Source organism: Chiloscyllium plagiosum, unplaced genomic scaffold (assembly GCF_037043375.1).
Source record: "Chiloscyllium plagiosum isolate Xiang-an unplaced genomic scaffold, Cpla_swu_hap1 HiC_scaffold_25, whole genome shotgun sequence".
In the NCBI taxonomy this organism is placed as follows: domain Eukaryota; kingdom Metazoa; phylum Chordata; class Chondrichthyes; order Orectolobiformes; family Hemiscylliidae; genus Chiloscyllium; species Chiloscyllium plagiosum.
Window position 1 is genome coordinate 2,972,613 of NW_028270163.1, and position 15,794 is coordinate 2,988,406.

Sequence of the window (15,794 nt, forward strand, 5' to 3'; positions counted from 1 at the left end):
ACCTCCCTCTGGGTGAAAAGGTTTTCCTCATTTCGTCTCAACCTTCTGCCATTTACTTTAAATCTATACCCTCCCTGGTCAATGATTCTCTATCAAAGGGAAATGTTTCTTCCTATCTACCCTCTCCATGCTCCTCAATTTTATACATCTCAACCATGTCCCCTCTCAATCTCCTCTACTCTAAAGAAAACAATCCGGTCTGTCCAATCTAACTTCATAACAAACTCTCTAGCCCAGGAAACGTGTTGGTAAGTCTTCTCTGCATCCCGTCCAGGGCTAACCACATCGCACCTAAAGTGTGAATTCCAGAATACACAATACTCTTGCTGTGGCCTAACCAACATTTTATACAGCTCCAACATAACCTCCCTGCTCTTAAACCCATGCACATGAAAGTCCCTCTGATCCTTGGTAATCCCCAGGGTCCTATGATTTCATCATGTATTCTCTTGCCTTGTTTGTCCTGTCCAGGTGCATCACCTCATTCTTATCCAGACTGAATTTCATTTGCCACTGATCAGTCCATCTGACCAGCTCGTCTATATCTTCCTATAATCTAAGGCTATCTTCCTAACTATTCACTACCCATCAATTTTTGTATCATCTGTGAACTTTCTAATCAACCCCCTATATTCAAGTCTAAATCATTTACAAACAACACTGATCCTTGTGGATCTCGACTGGACACAGACTTCCAATTGGAAAAAAACCCTTCAACTGTCACCCTTTGCATCTTCTCATTAAGCTAAATGTGGATTCAATTTACCAAGTCTCCTTGAATCACATGGGCTCTTACTTTTGCTATCAGTCTCCAATACGAGACCTTATCAAAGCCTTACTGAAGTCCATGTAGATTACAACAAAAGCATTGTCCTCATCTCAAGAAGGGGAAATTATAGACCTGTGAGCCTTCCTTCGGTTGTAGGGCAAGTGTTGGAAAGGGTCATGAGAGATAGGATTTATAATCATCAAGAGAGGAATAAGTTGATTAGGGGTAGTCAGCACAGTTTTGTGAAGGGTAGGTCGTGCGTCGCAAACCTTATTGAGTTCTTTGAGACGGTGACCAAACAGGTGGATGAGAGTAAAGCCGTTGATGTGGTGTACATGGATTTCAGTAAGACGTTTGATAACGTTCCCCACGGTTGGCACAAAATACGGAGTCATGGGATTGAGGGTGATTTAGCGGTTTGGATCAGAAATTGGCGAGCTGAAAGGTGATGGTTGATGGGAAATATTCATCCTGGAGTTCAATTACTAATGGGGTACCACAAGGATCTGTTTTGGGTCCATTGTTGTTTGTCATTTATATGAATGACCTGGATGACGGCACAGAAGGATGGGTTAGTAAATTTGTGGATAATACTAAGGTTGGTAGAGTTGTGGATAGTGATGAAGGTTATAGGTCACAGAGAGACACAGATAAGCTGCAGAATGGGCTGAGAGGTGACAAATGGAGTTTAATGCTGAAAACTGTGAGGTGATTCACTTTGCAATGAGTAACAGGAATGCAGAGTACTGGGCTAATGGTAAGATTCTTGGTAGTGTAGAGAGATCTCGGTGTCCAAATACATAGATCCTTGAAAGTTGTCACCTAGGTTGATAGGTTTGTTAAGAAGGCATATGGTGTGTTAGCTTTTATTGGTAAAGGGACTGAGTTTCGAAACCATGAGATCAAGATGCAGATGTACAAAATTCTGGTGTTGGAGTATTGTGTACAGTTCTGGTCACCACGTTATAGGAAGGATGTGGAAGTTTTGAAAAGGATTCAGAGGAGATTTACTAGGATGTTGCCTGGTATGGAGGGAAGGTCTTATGAGGAAAAGCTGAGGGACTTGAGGCTGTTTTCATTAGAAAGAGGAAGTTGAGAGGCGACTTAATCGAGACATATAGGATAATCAGAGGGTTAGATGGGTTGGACAGTGAAAGCCTTTTTCCTCAGATGGCAATGGCTAGTGCAAAGGGACGTAGCTTTAAACTGTGGGGTGATAGATAAAGGACAGATGTCAGAGGTAGTTTCTTTACTCAGAGAATAGTAGGGCCATGGAGTGCACTGCCTGCAACAGTAGTAGACTCGGCAACTTTAAGAGCATTTAAATGGTCATTATCATAACCATAGAGATTTACAGCATAGCAGCATATCCCTCCAAACGCTTCCTATTCATATACCCTTTTAAATGTGGATAGGTATATGGACAAGGGTAGGTTTGATGGGCTTCAGATTGGTTCCACAGGCTGGTGCAACATCGAGGGCCGAAGGGTCTGTTCTGCGCTGTAATGTTCTATGCTCTGTGTACATATCTGGCCCAATGAAGTCGGTCAGACATGACTTCCCCTTAACAGAACTATGCTGACTGTTTTTGATTAATCCCTGCCTCTCCAAATGCAGATTGATTCTTCCCAAAACACAATAAAAATTATTTACAACTAGATTAATTTAATACATCAAACAATGTCAGGGCAGATTCCTGCCTACTATCCTGTCATTGCATCTCAGCTGCATTATCAGATATGTGTCCACTCACATTTATCCTGAAACAGATTCCCAGTTGTTGCCAAATGTTTCCATGTGGATTTCTCTCCATGAGGAGTTGAGTTGAGACTACCCAAACTAACTTTATTCTATCTTGCCAACAGGTAAGAGGATCCAAACCCACCATGTAAAAGAAGAAAGTGCCATTTAGCTTATCATGCCGATGCTAGCTCTTTGAAAGAGCTCTCCAATCAGTTTCACTCCCCTCTCCTTTTTCCACAGTACCTACAAACTCTTTCTTTGCAAGAATTTATCCAATTACAATATGAAAGTTACCATCTGCACACCACTTCTATAAAAATGAGCATCTTCCCATTAAACCAATACAAATAATTTTTAAAATTGAAAATCTACTGAAAGGATTATTGGCATGCTAAATTTAAATTTCATATCAAAATAGAATGGATAGAGCTACTTCAGGAAAATCATTCACTGTGGTAAAAAAGGTCAGACGTTAAAACCAAAATAATCCAGACTGAGTCACATGATCATTTTCCCAGAACATTAAAAGAGTATGAACACTGCAAATGAAATCAAAAGTCAACTGAATTGACTTAGATTATCAAGAAAGAGACATGGCAGATGGGGACAGGGGAATGTGGCGGGAATTTTTGTGGGATATGGTGGGAAGGTATTGAAGGGATATTTGATTAATTTCTACATCCTTGTGTTTGAATCCCTCCATGAACTAGCACCTCCCTTCTATATAGCCTCTTCAAGCTTGACAGCATTCCCTGAAACCTTCATTCCTCTGCTGTACCCACTATTTGCCTCGACATTGACAGCCACATGTTTCACCCGCTTGGCTCCTTATGCTAGAATTCCTGCCCTAACCCTCTCCACCTCAACATCTCCCACCTCCATCTTTTAAGGCCCTCATTATAAGTCACTTCCATGACCAAATCTGTGGTTCCTTTCCTTTTGTCTGCTTTTGATTAGTATCCATTTTCCTTCTGCTCCTGTCTCTGTAAAGTATATTCCAACATTAATATTGTGAAGTCAACGTAAATTGTTGCCTGATTGTGATTAATGACAGTCAATGTAATGATATATAAATATATATAATATCAGAGAGTGCATCAACAGAACCTATTCTCAGAACTTATGTAGTCCCTGCTGTATATCAATAATATTGATATACAGCAGCTCTGAGAATGGTCAGGATTCACTGAGATCGACAGGACCAACAACACATGCCAGATTCTTAATCTCATTCCAGGGGCTGGCCAGTTTTATTAAAGAGAGTTTTTGATCTCTGCATGACTTCCTGCACTCTCAAAGGAGCCATCCAATCAGGCTCAGTAGCAGCATCATTTATGACACTGAAGGAGTTAGAATTCAATGTTCCTGTCATCTTTGAGTTTCCCGACAACATGGAACAGTTTAACCACCTGGAGGCAGGCACCCAGTGGAGAATAGTTGTGGGTAAAGCTAAAAGACACATTATTGAGGGATTTTCTGCTCACCCACCAGCCCCAATGCCCCATCCCATTCCCCCAACTACCTTATCCTAAGTTCCAATCTACCATTCCCAATCCCTGTCTCACCTCCACCCCCACCCATCCCAATGGGGGGACCTGAATATTTCTGCTGCTTTTAAAATCATGCTTAAAAAGACTGATAAGAGGGCACCTCCATGTTAGCTGGCTGATCCTTTCAGACTGAAGGCCACTGATTTTCCTTTAGCACCTATAATTGGATGGGGATTTTTTTTCATGTCAATTGATGGGGTACTTCCATGAAAAGGAGAAAGTGAGGACTGCAGATGCTGGAGATCAGAGTTTAAAAATGTGTTGCTGGAAAAGTGCAGCAGGTCAGGCAGCATCAAAGGAGCAGCAGAATCGACGTTTCAGGCATAAGCCCTTCTTCAGGAATGACCTGAAGATTCCTGAAGAAGAGCTTATGCCCGAAACATCGATTCTCCTGTTCCTTTGATGCTGCCTAACCTGCTGCGCTTTTCCAGCAACTACTTCCATGAAAATCCCATCAATAACTGTTCCTCCCGTGGGCAGGTTCAGAATCTCGAGGTCCTGCTCCTGTTTCCCAGTCCACATAAACAAAAACTCATCTCATTGTGTTTGATTACTGATCTTCAATGTCCTTTAAATCTATCTAGGCTTTCCTAGAGTTAGTGAGGCCTCTGCTCCATCAGTTAGACTTTCACACCTCAAATAGTACTGCATTAGAAGACAGTCTATGCTGCAGACCTGTTGCTGGATTTTCTTTGCGTAAAACTTCTGGACTAGCTCGTGAGTGCTTGCTGCATTCAGAGATAGGTGAGCCTTCAGATCCTGAAATAAATTAAAATAAGTTTACAGCAAAGTGTAGCAGCACATGAAAGGAACTACATTAATATGGTGAGCAAAACGACAAGTCAAAAATGAGAAGTGCAAAGAATTGCAAGTAATGAAAATTTGAAATTAATATTAAAATTAAACATGAAACAGAAAACAAGTGGTGAAAATACACAGCGTGTTTAGTAGAATGTGCAGAATTAACTTTTAAGGCCCACAGAAATAGCTGAAAAAACTCAGCAGGCCTGGCAGCATCTGTGGAAAGAAAACAGATTTAACATTTTGAGTCCAGTAACCCTTCTTCAGAACATTTTTCAAATTCAGCTAGGAAATAGATGAAACTTTGGAAAAGACCAAAAGGAAATTGGTTCCAAAGTGTTCAGTAGTTACTTCTCCTCTCCCCACACCCCACTATCCAAGAGAAAGGAGACATTGTCCACACTAATACAGGGATAATCATTCTATATCCAGAGGACTGTGAATGCTTAATCATGCAAAATTGAGATTGATAGGCTTATTGACACTGAAGAAATTAAAGGATTTAGGGACATGCAGAAAGTTGGACTTGAGGTGTATACTGACTAGGGAGGCACCGCATTCATTAATCAATTAACAATCTCACGTTTCTGGTGCCAGTTGGAGACTTGGCTGAAACAAGGTAGGACCAATTGATTATCCTGTACCCTCTTTGGGCGCAGCTCTCCACTGGGAACATAGGAATAGAGTGAAATTAATAGGGGACAAATGGAACTAAAGTTTATACATAAGCAGTGGCACATTCCTGGCTAAAATGTTGCGTGCAAATTCAGCACCAAGTGACCAAGAAGCTCCAAAACAATTTTACAGTCCTTGGTGATTCATTGATTTGAAGCTACACCTCCATTTGGGAGCAAGTCCCACCTTCAAGAGGCTATTGACAAAATAAATGGATATTAGTCCTCTAATCCCTGCAGCACCCACAGGAGCTGAGGTCATTGATCCGACAATATTCCTGCAAAATATCAACAATGGAGTTACATGAGAAGGTGTGTTGGCAGGTTTCTGCTGAGGCCAACCTAGCAGGTCTTGGTAAAGGCAGGTGGAGAACTGGTGGTGAATACTGATGCCCACGGTGTTGGTGGGTCTAGATCACCATGACATTGTGCCGCAGCACAGATGTCTATAGGTTCTCTGAGTGGTACATTGGTGAATATGCTGGCAATGCCAAATAAGAACATAGACACTAGTGATATCCAACTCCTGTAGGGTCTTTGCAAATGTGAAGGAATCCTTCCCTGGCTAAGTGGAAAGTCTGCTGAAGACACATTGTGGCATACTATTATTGTTCCAGGTATGTTGTGCCAGACCAGACATAGATAAGGCCTTAACAGACATTTCTTCTGGGTCTTGGGTGAGCTGTGAAGATGAATCAAATCATAATTAGCTCCCAGCAGCTCACTGCTCTTACGCAAGTCCAGCAAATGCTTGTTTAACTTACTTTTGAGGAAGGTTGGCTGGTCATGCTGACCGCCATGTCTAATGGGTACTCATTTGGCCCTGTTGTTAAGAACGACCTGCAATCTTTGCTACAGTCGCACCTGTTCAAGATGAATATGCCAGTCTCTATGGTTGGCGTGACTGATGTGTGTCCAATTTGGCATTGAGGCCTCATGATGCTACCAGATATTCCCACTGATGTGAAAATAGGATATTTTATTCAGATTTCCACAATATGTATGTACTAAATCAACTCAGCACATCTTCTGTCTTCAGCGTATTTTGGTTCATGATGGGGTAGCTGCAAGTAGAGGACTTCAAACTCAGCAAGTATCTTTTCGGAAATATAGGATGAAGACAGCAAATTTAAACCATGTGTGAGAACAAATTTGTCATTCTTGTGAATTGTCCTGATAACTGCAAGATGTAAAGCTTTGCCAAAAAGTGCATTATATCTATGTTTCAATAACAAGTTTTGCAATCCTGAGAACTCACCTTGAAACTGGTAGTCTGTAGTTCATTAAGTGACAAACCATTTCCCTCGGCATGGAAACAGTTCAGCAGATTCTGAAAGGGAAGGAACTCAGACAGTGTCAATAACAAAGTAAGGGTCTCTGACCTTAGGTGATATCAGAGTAGTCAAATGTTATTTCCAAAGTCCAATTGACCTCCAAGTAATAGTCTCCAAGCTTTGAAAGATATAGTTAGGCTGAAAGTTTGTTCATGAAGGAAAGCGTGCATAGATTTGTCAAGGGCAAAGTGTTTAATTAACTCAATTGAGTTTCTTAATGAGATAACAGAGATGGCCAATGTGGTGCTCATGGACGTTCAAAAGGCATATCATTAAAAGCCACATGATGGGTTTGTCTGCCAAGTTAAAGCTTAAGGAATAAAACAGATAGCTCGAGAATGGTTACAAATTTAGTTCAGTGACAGAAAAAGCGTCAGGGAAAATGCTTGTTTTTAAGATTAAGAACTGCTTTATACTGAACATTGAAATATTTGATTCTGGATTAGTGGTGCTGGAAGAGCACAGGCAGCATCCAAGGAGCTTCGAAATCGACGTTTCGGGCAAAAGCCCTTCATCATTGAAATATTTGAGCTGGTTCATCATGCACTGAGGAAAGGCCGTAAGCAGAAATCACCAGCTTTCCTTTCTGATGAAAGGAAAAACCAATACTGACAATAATAGGAGAATTTTAAAAGTTGAACCAGGTAAATTATTCATTAGGACGGGATGAATACTTAAAATAGAAAACTGTCTGGGGAAGGGGGAATTGGAGAAATTTTATCAGCAAAAAGAATAACAACAGGTTGATAAGTTTCAGAAACAGGCAAGGACGGAGACAAACAAAAACACAAAGTGCTGGGGAAATTCCACATTTCTGGCTGCATCTTAGAGAGAGGAACAGAGGTAATGTTTTGAGTCTAATGAGTCTTCTTCAGAACTAAAGAGAGAGGTGGAAAGGTAAGGGTTTTATGCTGTAGAGACAGCTGGGAGGAGCAAGAGGAACAGAAGGGAGGGGCAGGGTCTGGATTAGAGAGGGAGGGAGATTAGAGATACAGGTGTCACAGTACAAAAGGTTCTGGGAACAGATTTAGGTTCAGAGTCAGTGGTAATGGTAGAATATTGGTCTACTCTGCTGTAAGAAAACAGAGGCGGCCAGACATTGGGGCGAAATTGGGAAAAATAAACTGAAGGAAAGAGTTCATGGTCTGGAGTTGAACTCAATGTTGAATCCAGAAAGCTAGAAAGTGCTCAAACAGAAAATGAGGTGATGTTCCTCCAGTTTGCACTGGATTTCACTGGAGCACTGCAGCAGGCTCAAGATAGTAATGTGAGCATGTGAACAGGATGTTGTATTAAAAATGGTAGATGACCAGATGGTCAGGTCATGCTTGCAGACTGAGTAGAAGTGTTTTGCAAAGCTGTTATACAGTCTGTATTTGGTCTCTGCCCCATAGTGGGAACTGCAGATCTCTGGAGGGAATGGGGAGGAACCTTTTAAAACAATAAGGAATAATACTACAAATTGTCATTCCCAACATGGCATTAACAACCAGGAACAGATGATTTAATTTGATTTGATTTACTATTGAGAAGTATTGATTTGTGCGCTAACCAGATAAATCACACCTTACATTAGTACATCAGGGTAATAGAATAGAATGCAAAATATAGTGTTTACTGCTTCAGAGGAAGTGCAGAGGAAGATCAACTCTAATATATGAGAGGTCTGTTCGTAAATCTGATATTAGTAGGGAAGAAGCTGTTCTTAAATCTGTTGAATGTGTTTTCAAACTTTTGTATCTTCTATCCGATGGAAGAGGGTGGAAGAGAGTATAACCAGGGTGGGAGAGTCTTTGATTATGTTTACTGTTTTCCCAGAGTCAATGGATAGAAGGCTGGTGTTTGTGACAGACTGGGCAGCGTTTACAACTTTCTAATTTCCTGCATATTGGGCTGAGAGTTGCCATACCAACTTGTGATGTATCTGGATACAACACTTGTTATGGTGCATCTATCAAAATTGGTAAGAGTCATTGTGAACATCTGAATTTCCTTAGCCTTATGAGGAAGTAGAGGTGTTGGTTTCTTAACTGTAGCGTCAATATAGATGAACCAGGACGGATTGTTCATGATATTTACTTCTAGAACTTGAAGCTTTTGACCATCTCCACCTCAGCACCATTGATGCAGATAGGGGTGTGTCCTCCACTCCCCCTTGAAGTCGATGACAAACTCCTATGTTTTGCTAACAATATTGTTGTCTTTACAATATTGTGTATCTCTTTCATGAAGTCTATCTTGTTGTTTGATAATGGAGATGTAGCTGAGCAGCATCAGGCTTTCGTTTTAGGACAGTGGAACTGGTGAAGCGGTAAAAACACTGGACTAATAATCCAGAGATCCAGGATATGGGCTCAAATACCACCACAGTAGCTGGTGGAATTTAATGGGAGGAAAGTAGGAACACAGCTTTGAGACAGAGGATCAGATATGATCATACTAAATGGAGCAGCAAGCTTGAATGGCGTACTCTTGCTCCTACTTTCTGTGCTTGAATTCCAGCACCACTCCCTATCAGTATTATGGATGGATTCCTGCATGTATTCCAAAAGAACAGGCCTCCCTATTATGAGCATAATTTTGTAAAATTACTTCCTTCGGTCCTTTAACTCATGGCTTTGGTGGGGGGGGTGGTGGTGGTGGCAGTGTTGGAAGGGTACAGAGCCTCCAAGTCAGTTAGAATAAAATATGACAACAGCAGCTCTGTATTGGGAAGGAATTTACAGTTTTGGGCTCCAGGTATCACATCACATCTACTTCGAATTGGCCAAGTAATCTCACCTCCAAAGTATGGTTCAGCTTCAAATAAAACCTCTGAGAAACACCACCTTGATGTGACGTTGAGTAGATGATGTCAAGTATATCTGTCCAAAGGTAACCTAGAAGGCTGAGAATAGTCAGAAAGTCAGAGAATGGCTAATATGATGAACTGCCATATATAACAAAAAACAGAAGTTTCTGGAAAAGCTCAGCAGGAGGAAGGATCACCGGATCTGAAGTGTTAACTTTGATTTCTCTTCAGATGCTGCCAGACCTGCTGAATATTTCCAGCAAGTTTTTGTTTTTGTTTCTGATTTACAGTGCTTTCGGTTTTTATGAACTGCCATTTATATACCCATACAGTCATACAGCACAGAACCAGACCCTTTGGTTCACTTTGTCTGTGCTGACCAGACATCCTAGTCTGATTTAGTCCCATTTGGCCCATATCCCTCTAATTATATCCTTTTGATATACTCCATTAAAATCAAATGAACAGTATACTGTATACCCTCATCTACAATCACAGCAAGAACAGAATATTACTATGGTTTCCGAAAATACACAGAATGAGATAGTCAATTGGATGCTGTTTTGATACTAGCTCTCAGCTTTCCACAAGTTTTGTATTCACAGCACATCTGGGAGCATGGACCCCCGTCCTGAAGCCCCATTATATTTAAGGCAAGCTATTTAGACTGCATCTTTTCACCAGAACTAAAGACTGATATGATTTTTCTCTCCGCAGCCTTAAAACCTGAACATCTCCTTCCACATTTTTACCCATGCCCAACTCACAGGCGAGGTCATGAAATGGGTTGCATTCAGCAAAGCTAACCCATTTTCACCCACTCATTGTCCCCTTTATCAGATTTTCTCCTTCCCTGGCTTACTATCCACCATGCTTTTGACTGCCTAACTTTCTTTCTCACTCTCCTGTCATTCGCACACATACCACTTTTTCCGAGATAGTATCAACTCTGAAGAAGGGTCACTGGACTCGAAATGTTAACTCTCCTTTCTCAGATGCTGCCAGATCTGCTGAGTTTCTCCAGCAGTTTCTATTTTTGTTTATGATCTTTCATTCTGTAGTTCTACTTTAGTTACACAACAAATTGAGCAAGTCAGAGAGTCATAGAGATGTACAGCATGAAAACAGACCCTTTGGTCCAATTTGTCCATGCCAACCAGATATCCCAACCCAATCTAGTCCCATCAGCCAGCACCCGGCCCATATCCCTCCAAACCCTTCCTATTCATATACCCATCCAAATGCCTTTTAAATGTTGCAATTGTACCAGCCTCCACCACTTCCGCTGTCATTCCCCACACACACCACCTCTGCGTGAAAAGGTTACCCCTTAGGTCTCTTTTATATCTTTCCCCTCTCACCCTAAATCTATGCCCTTTAGTCCTGGACACCCCCACCCCAGGGAAGTGACTTTGTCTATTTATCCTATCCATGCCCATCATGATTTTATAAACCTCTATAAGGTCACCCTTCAGCCTCTGACATTCCAGGGAAAACAGCCCCAGCCTATTCAACCTCTCCCTATAGCTCAAATCCCCTAACCCTGGCAACATCCTTGTAAATCTTTTCTGAACCCTTTCAAGTTTCACAACATCCTTCCAGTAGGAAGGAGACCAGAATTGCACGCAACATTCCAACAGTAGCCTAATTAATGGCTTGTACAGCCGCAACATGACCTCCCAACTCCTGTACTCAATACTCTGACCAATAAAGGAAAGCATACCAAATGCCTTCTTTACTATCCTATCTACCTGCGTCTCTACTTTCAAGGAGCTATGAACCTGCACTCCAAGGTCTCTTTGTTCAGCAACACTCCCTAGGACCTTACCATTAAGTGTATAAGTCCTGCTAAGATTTGCTTTCCCAAAATGCAGCACCTCACATTTATCTAAATTATACTCCATCTGCCAGTTCTCAGCCCATTGGCCCATCTGATCAAGATCCTGTTGTAATCTGAGGTAACCTTCTTCGCTGTCCTCTTTACCTCCAATTTTGGTGTAATCTGCAAATTTACCAACTATGCCTCTCATGCTCACATCCAAATCACTTATATAAATGATGAAAAGAAGTGGACCCAACACTGATCCTTGTGGCACTCCACTGGTCACAGGCCTCCAGTTTGAAAAACAACCCTCCACCACCACCCTTCTACCTTTGAGCCTGTTCTGTATCCAAATGGCTAGTCCTCCCTGTATTCCATGAGATCTAACCTTGCTAACCAGTCTCCCATGGGGAACCTTGTCAAATACCTGACTGAAGTCCAAATAGATCACATCACCACTCTGCCCTCATCAATCCTCTTTGTTACTTCTTCAAAAAACTCAATCAAGTTTGTGAGACATGATTTCCTACGCACAAAACCATGTTGACTGTCCCTAATCAGTCCTTGCCTTTCCAAATACATGTACATCCTGTCCCTTGGATTCCCTCCAACAACTTGCCGACCACCGACGTCAGGCTCACTGGTCTATAGTTCGCTGGCTTGTCCTTACCACCTTTCTTAAACAGTGGCACCATGTTAATCAACTTCCAGTCTTCCAGCACCTCATGTGACTATCGATGATGCAAATATCTCAGCAAGAGGCCCCACAATTGCTTCCCTAGCTTCCCACAGAAGAAGGGCTTATGCCCGAAACGTCGATTCTCCTGTTCCCTGGATGCTGCCTGACCTGCTGCGCTTTTCCAGCAACACATTTGCAGCTCTGATCTCCAGCATCTGCAGACCTCACTTTCTCCACAGAAGTCTAGGGTATACCTGATCAAATCCTGGGGATTTATCCACTTTTATGTGTTTCAAGACATCCAGCACTTCCTCCTCTGTAATATGGACATTTTCCAAGACATCACCATCTATTTCCCTACATTCTTTGTCTTCTTTGTTCTTTTCCACTGTAAATACTGATGCATAATACTAGTATAGTATCTCCCCCATTTTCTGCAGCTCCACACAAAGGCCGCCTTGCTGATCTGTGAGGGGCCCTACTCTCCCCCTAGTTGCCCTTTTGTCCTTAATGTATTTGAATCCTTTTGATTCTCCTTAACTCTATTTGCCAAAGCTATCTCATGTCCCCTTTTTGCCCTCCTGATTTCCCTCTTAAGTATACTCCTCCTGCCTTCATACTCTAAGAATTCACTCGATCTATCCTGTCTATACTTTACATAAGCTTCCTTCTTTTTCTTAACCAAACCCTCTATTTCTTCAGTCATCCAGCATTCCCTATACCTACCAGCCTTTCCTTTCACCCTAACAGGAATATACTTTCTCTGGATTCTCGTTATCTCATTTTTGAAGGCTTCACATTTTCCAGACTTCCCTTTACCTGTGAACATCTGCCCTAATCAGCTTTTGAAAGTTCTTGCCTCATGCTGTCAAAATTGGCCTTTCTTCAGTTTAGAACTTCAACTTTTAGATCTGGTCTATCCTTTTCCATCACTATTTTAAATCTAATAGAATTATGGCTGCTGGTCCCAAAGTGCTCCCCCACTGACACTCAGTCACCTGCCCTGCCTTATTTCCCAAGAGTAGGTCAAGTTTTGCACCTTCTCTAGTAGGTGCATCCACATACTGAATCAGAAAATTGTCTTGTACACACTTAACAAATTCCTCTCCATCTAAACCCTTAACACTATGGCAGTCCCAGTCCATGTTTGGAAAGTTAAAATCCCCTACCATAACCACCCTAATATTCTTACAGATAACTGAGACCTCCTTACAAGTTTGTTTCTCAATTTCCCTCTGACTATTAGGGGGTCTATAATACAAACCCAATAAGGTGATCATCCCTTTCTTACTTCTCAGTTCCACCCAAATAACTTCCCTGGAACTATTTCAGAGAATATCCCTCCTCAATCCAGCTGTAATGCTATCCCTTGTCAAAAACGTCACTCCCCCTCCTCTTTTGCCTCACTTTCTTTTCTTCTTCCAAATAGACTGCATTCTGTTGTGTATTTCCAACATTTCCAGTGATTTTAAATAATTTTCTTTCTACCGGAAAGTTTATTGAATTACTGACCTCTGAAAATTTTCTTGCACTAGGTTGGTGTCCATGTATGCAAACTCATTTTCCAGGAAGCTCATTAAAGGAACAATCATCTAAAGTAGTATAAACAAATTTGTGTAAGTTAGTATAGCACATCTAAGTTGACAAAGGTTTACATTTTAAAGCAAAATTACCCTGAAACATTCTAGGAATTGGGTGCACAGAATTGGGAGAAACGTCAGCTGTGTGAACCCAACTTCTAAAAATGGCTGTTGTGGTTCTGTTCGCCGAGCTGGGAATTTGTGTTGCAGACGTTTCGTCCCCTGTCTAAGTGACATCCTCAGTGCTTGGGAGCCTCCTGTGAAGCGCTTCTGTGATGTTTCCTCCAGCATTTATAGTGGTTTGAATCTGCCGCTTCCGGTTGTCAGTTCCAGCTGTCCGTTGCAGTGGTCGGTATATTGGGTCCAGGTCGATGTGCTTATTGATTGAATCTGTGGATGAATGCCATGCCTCTAGGAATTCCCTGGCTGTTCTCTGTTTGGCTTGTCCTATAATAGTAGTGTTGTCCCAGTCGAATTCATGTTGCTTGTCATCTGCATGTGTGGCTACTAAGGATAGCTGGTCGTGTCGTTTCATGGCTAGTTGGTGTTCATGGATGCGGATCGTTAGCTGTCTTCCTGTTTGTCCTATGTAGTGTTTTGTGCAGTCCTTGCTGTACACTACATTGGTTTTGCTCATGCTGGGTATCGGGTCCTTCGTTCTGGTGAGTTGTTATCTGAGAGTGGCTGGTGGTTTGTGTGCTGATATGAGTCCTAGTGGTCGCAGTAGTCTGGCTGTCAGTTCGGAAATGCTCTTGATGTATGGTAGTGTGGCTAGTTCTTTGGGTTGCGGCATGTCCTCGTTCCTTTGTCTTTCCCTTAGGCATCTATTAATACAGGGCGCTTCTGTGATCTTTCCTCCGGCATTTGTAGTGGTTTGAATCTGCCACTTCCGGTTGTCAGTTCCAGCTGTCCGCTGCAGTGGTCAGTATATTGGGACCAGGTCGATGTGCTTATTGATTGAATCTGTGGATGAGTGCCATGCCTCTAGGAATTCCCTGGCTGTTTTCTGTTTGGCTTGTCCTATAATAGTAGTGTTGTCCCAGTCGAATTCATGTTGCTTGTCATCTGCGTGTGTGGCTACTAAGGATAGCCGGTCGTGTCGTTTTGTGGCTAGTTGCGGCATGTCCTCGTTCCGTTGTCTTTCCCTTAGGCATCTATTGATGAAATTGCGCAACCCAAAGGACTAGCCACACTACCACACATCAAGAGCATTTCCGAACTGACAGCCAGAGTACTGCGACCACTAGGACTCATATCAGCACACAAACCAACAGCCACTCTCAGACAACAACTCACCAGAACGAAGGACCCGATACCCAGCATGAGCAAAACCAATGTAGTGTACAAAATCCCATGCAAGGACTGCACAAAACACTACATAGGACAAATAGGAAGACAGCTAACGATCCGCATCCATGAACACCAACTAGCCATGAAACGACACGACCAGCTATCCTTAGTAGCCACACACGCAGATGACAAGCAACATGAATTCAACTCGGACAACACTACTATTGTAGGACAAGCCAGACAGAGAACAGCCAGGGAATTCCTAGAGGCATGGCACTCATCCACAGATTCAATCAATAAGCACATCGACCTGGACCCGATATACCAACCACTGCAACGGACAGCTGGAACTGACAACCGGAAGCGGAAGATTCAAACCACTATAAATGCTGGAGGAAACATCACAGAAGCGCTTCACAGGAGGCTCCTAAGCACTGAGGATGTCACCTAGACAGGGGACGAAACGTCTACAACACAAATTCCCAGCTCGGCAAACAGAACCACAACAAGAGCACCCGAGCTACAAATCTTCTCACAAACTTTGAATCTAAAAATGGCTGCTCCTGGACACCAGACTTTCTGGGTGTGCAGACAACATTAGACGTCAGGGTCGGTGACCTCAGAATTATTGAGGAGGACACTGGATTAAGAGACAAGCTGGCCAGATGCCCTTACTCAGGGGTCCAGAACTGTTCAATTTTTTAAAAGGAATAATATAAACAATATTCCTCACCTCCCTATATCAACCCATCATAACTCCC

The 15,794-nt window shown here is 42.2% G+C and overlaps 1 protein-coding gene across 4 annotated transcripts in view; it reads right to left on the bottom strand.

The window, feature by feature from the left end:
- Positions 1–15,794, bottom strand: part of unc13d (unc-13 homolog D (C. elegans)) — a 198,255-nt gene that overhangs the window by 25,322 nt on the left and 157,139 nt on the right. For all 4 annotated transcript variants that reach the window (XM_088000394.1, XM_088000396.1, XM_088000395.1 and 1 more), the window contains 4 exons: positions 13,676–13,755; positions 9,653–9,758; positions 6,796–6,867; positions 4,738–4,821 (listed from right to left, as the gene is read on the bottom strand). In XM_088000394.1, coding sequence (XP_087856520.1) covers positions 4,738–4,821; positions 6,796–6,867; positions 9,653–9,758; positions 13,676–13,755 — 342 coding nt within the window. The remainder of the gene's footprint in view (positions 1–4,737; positions 4,822–6,795; positions 6,868–9,652; positions 9,759–13,675; positions 13,756–15,794) is intronic.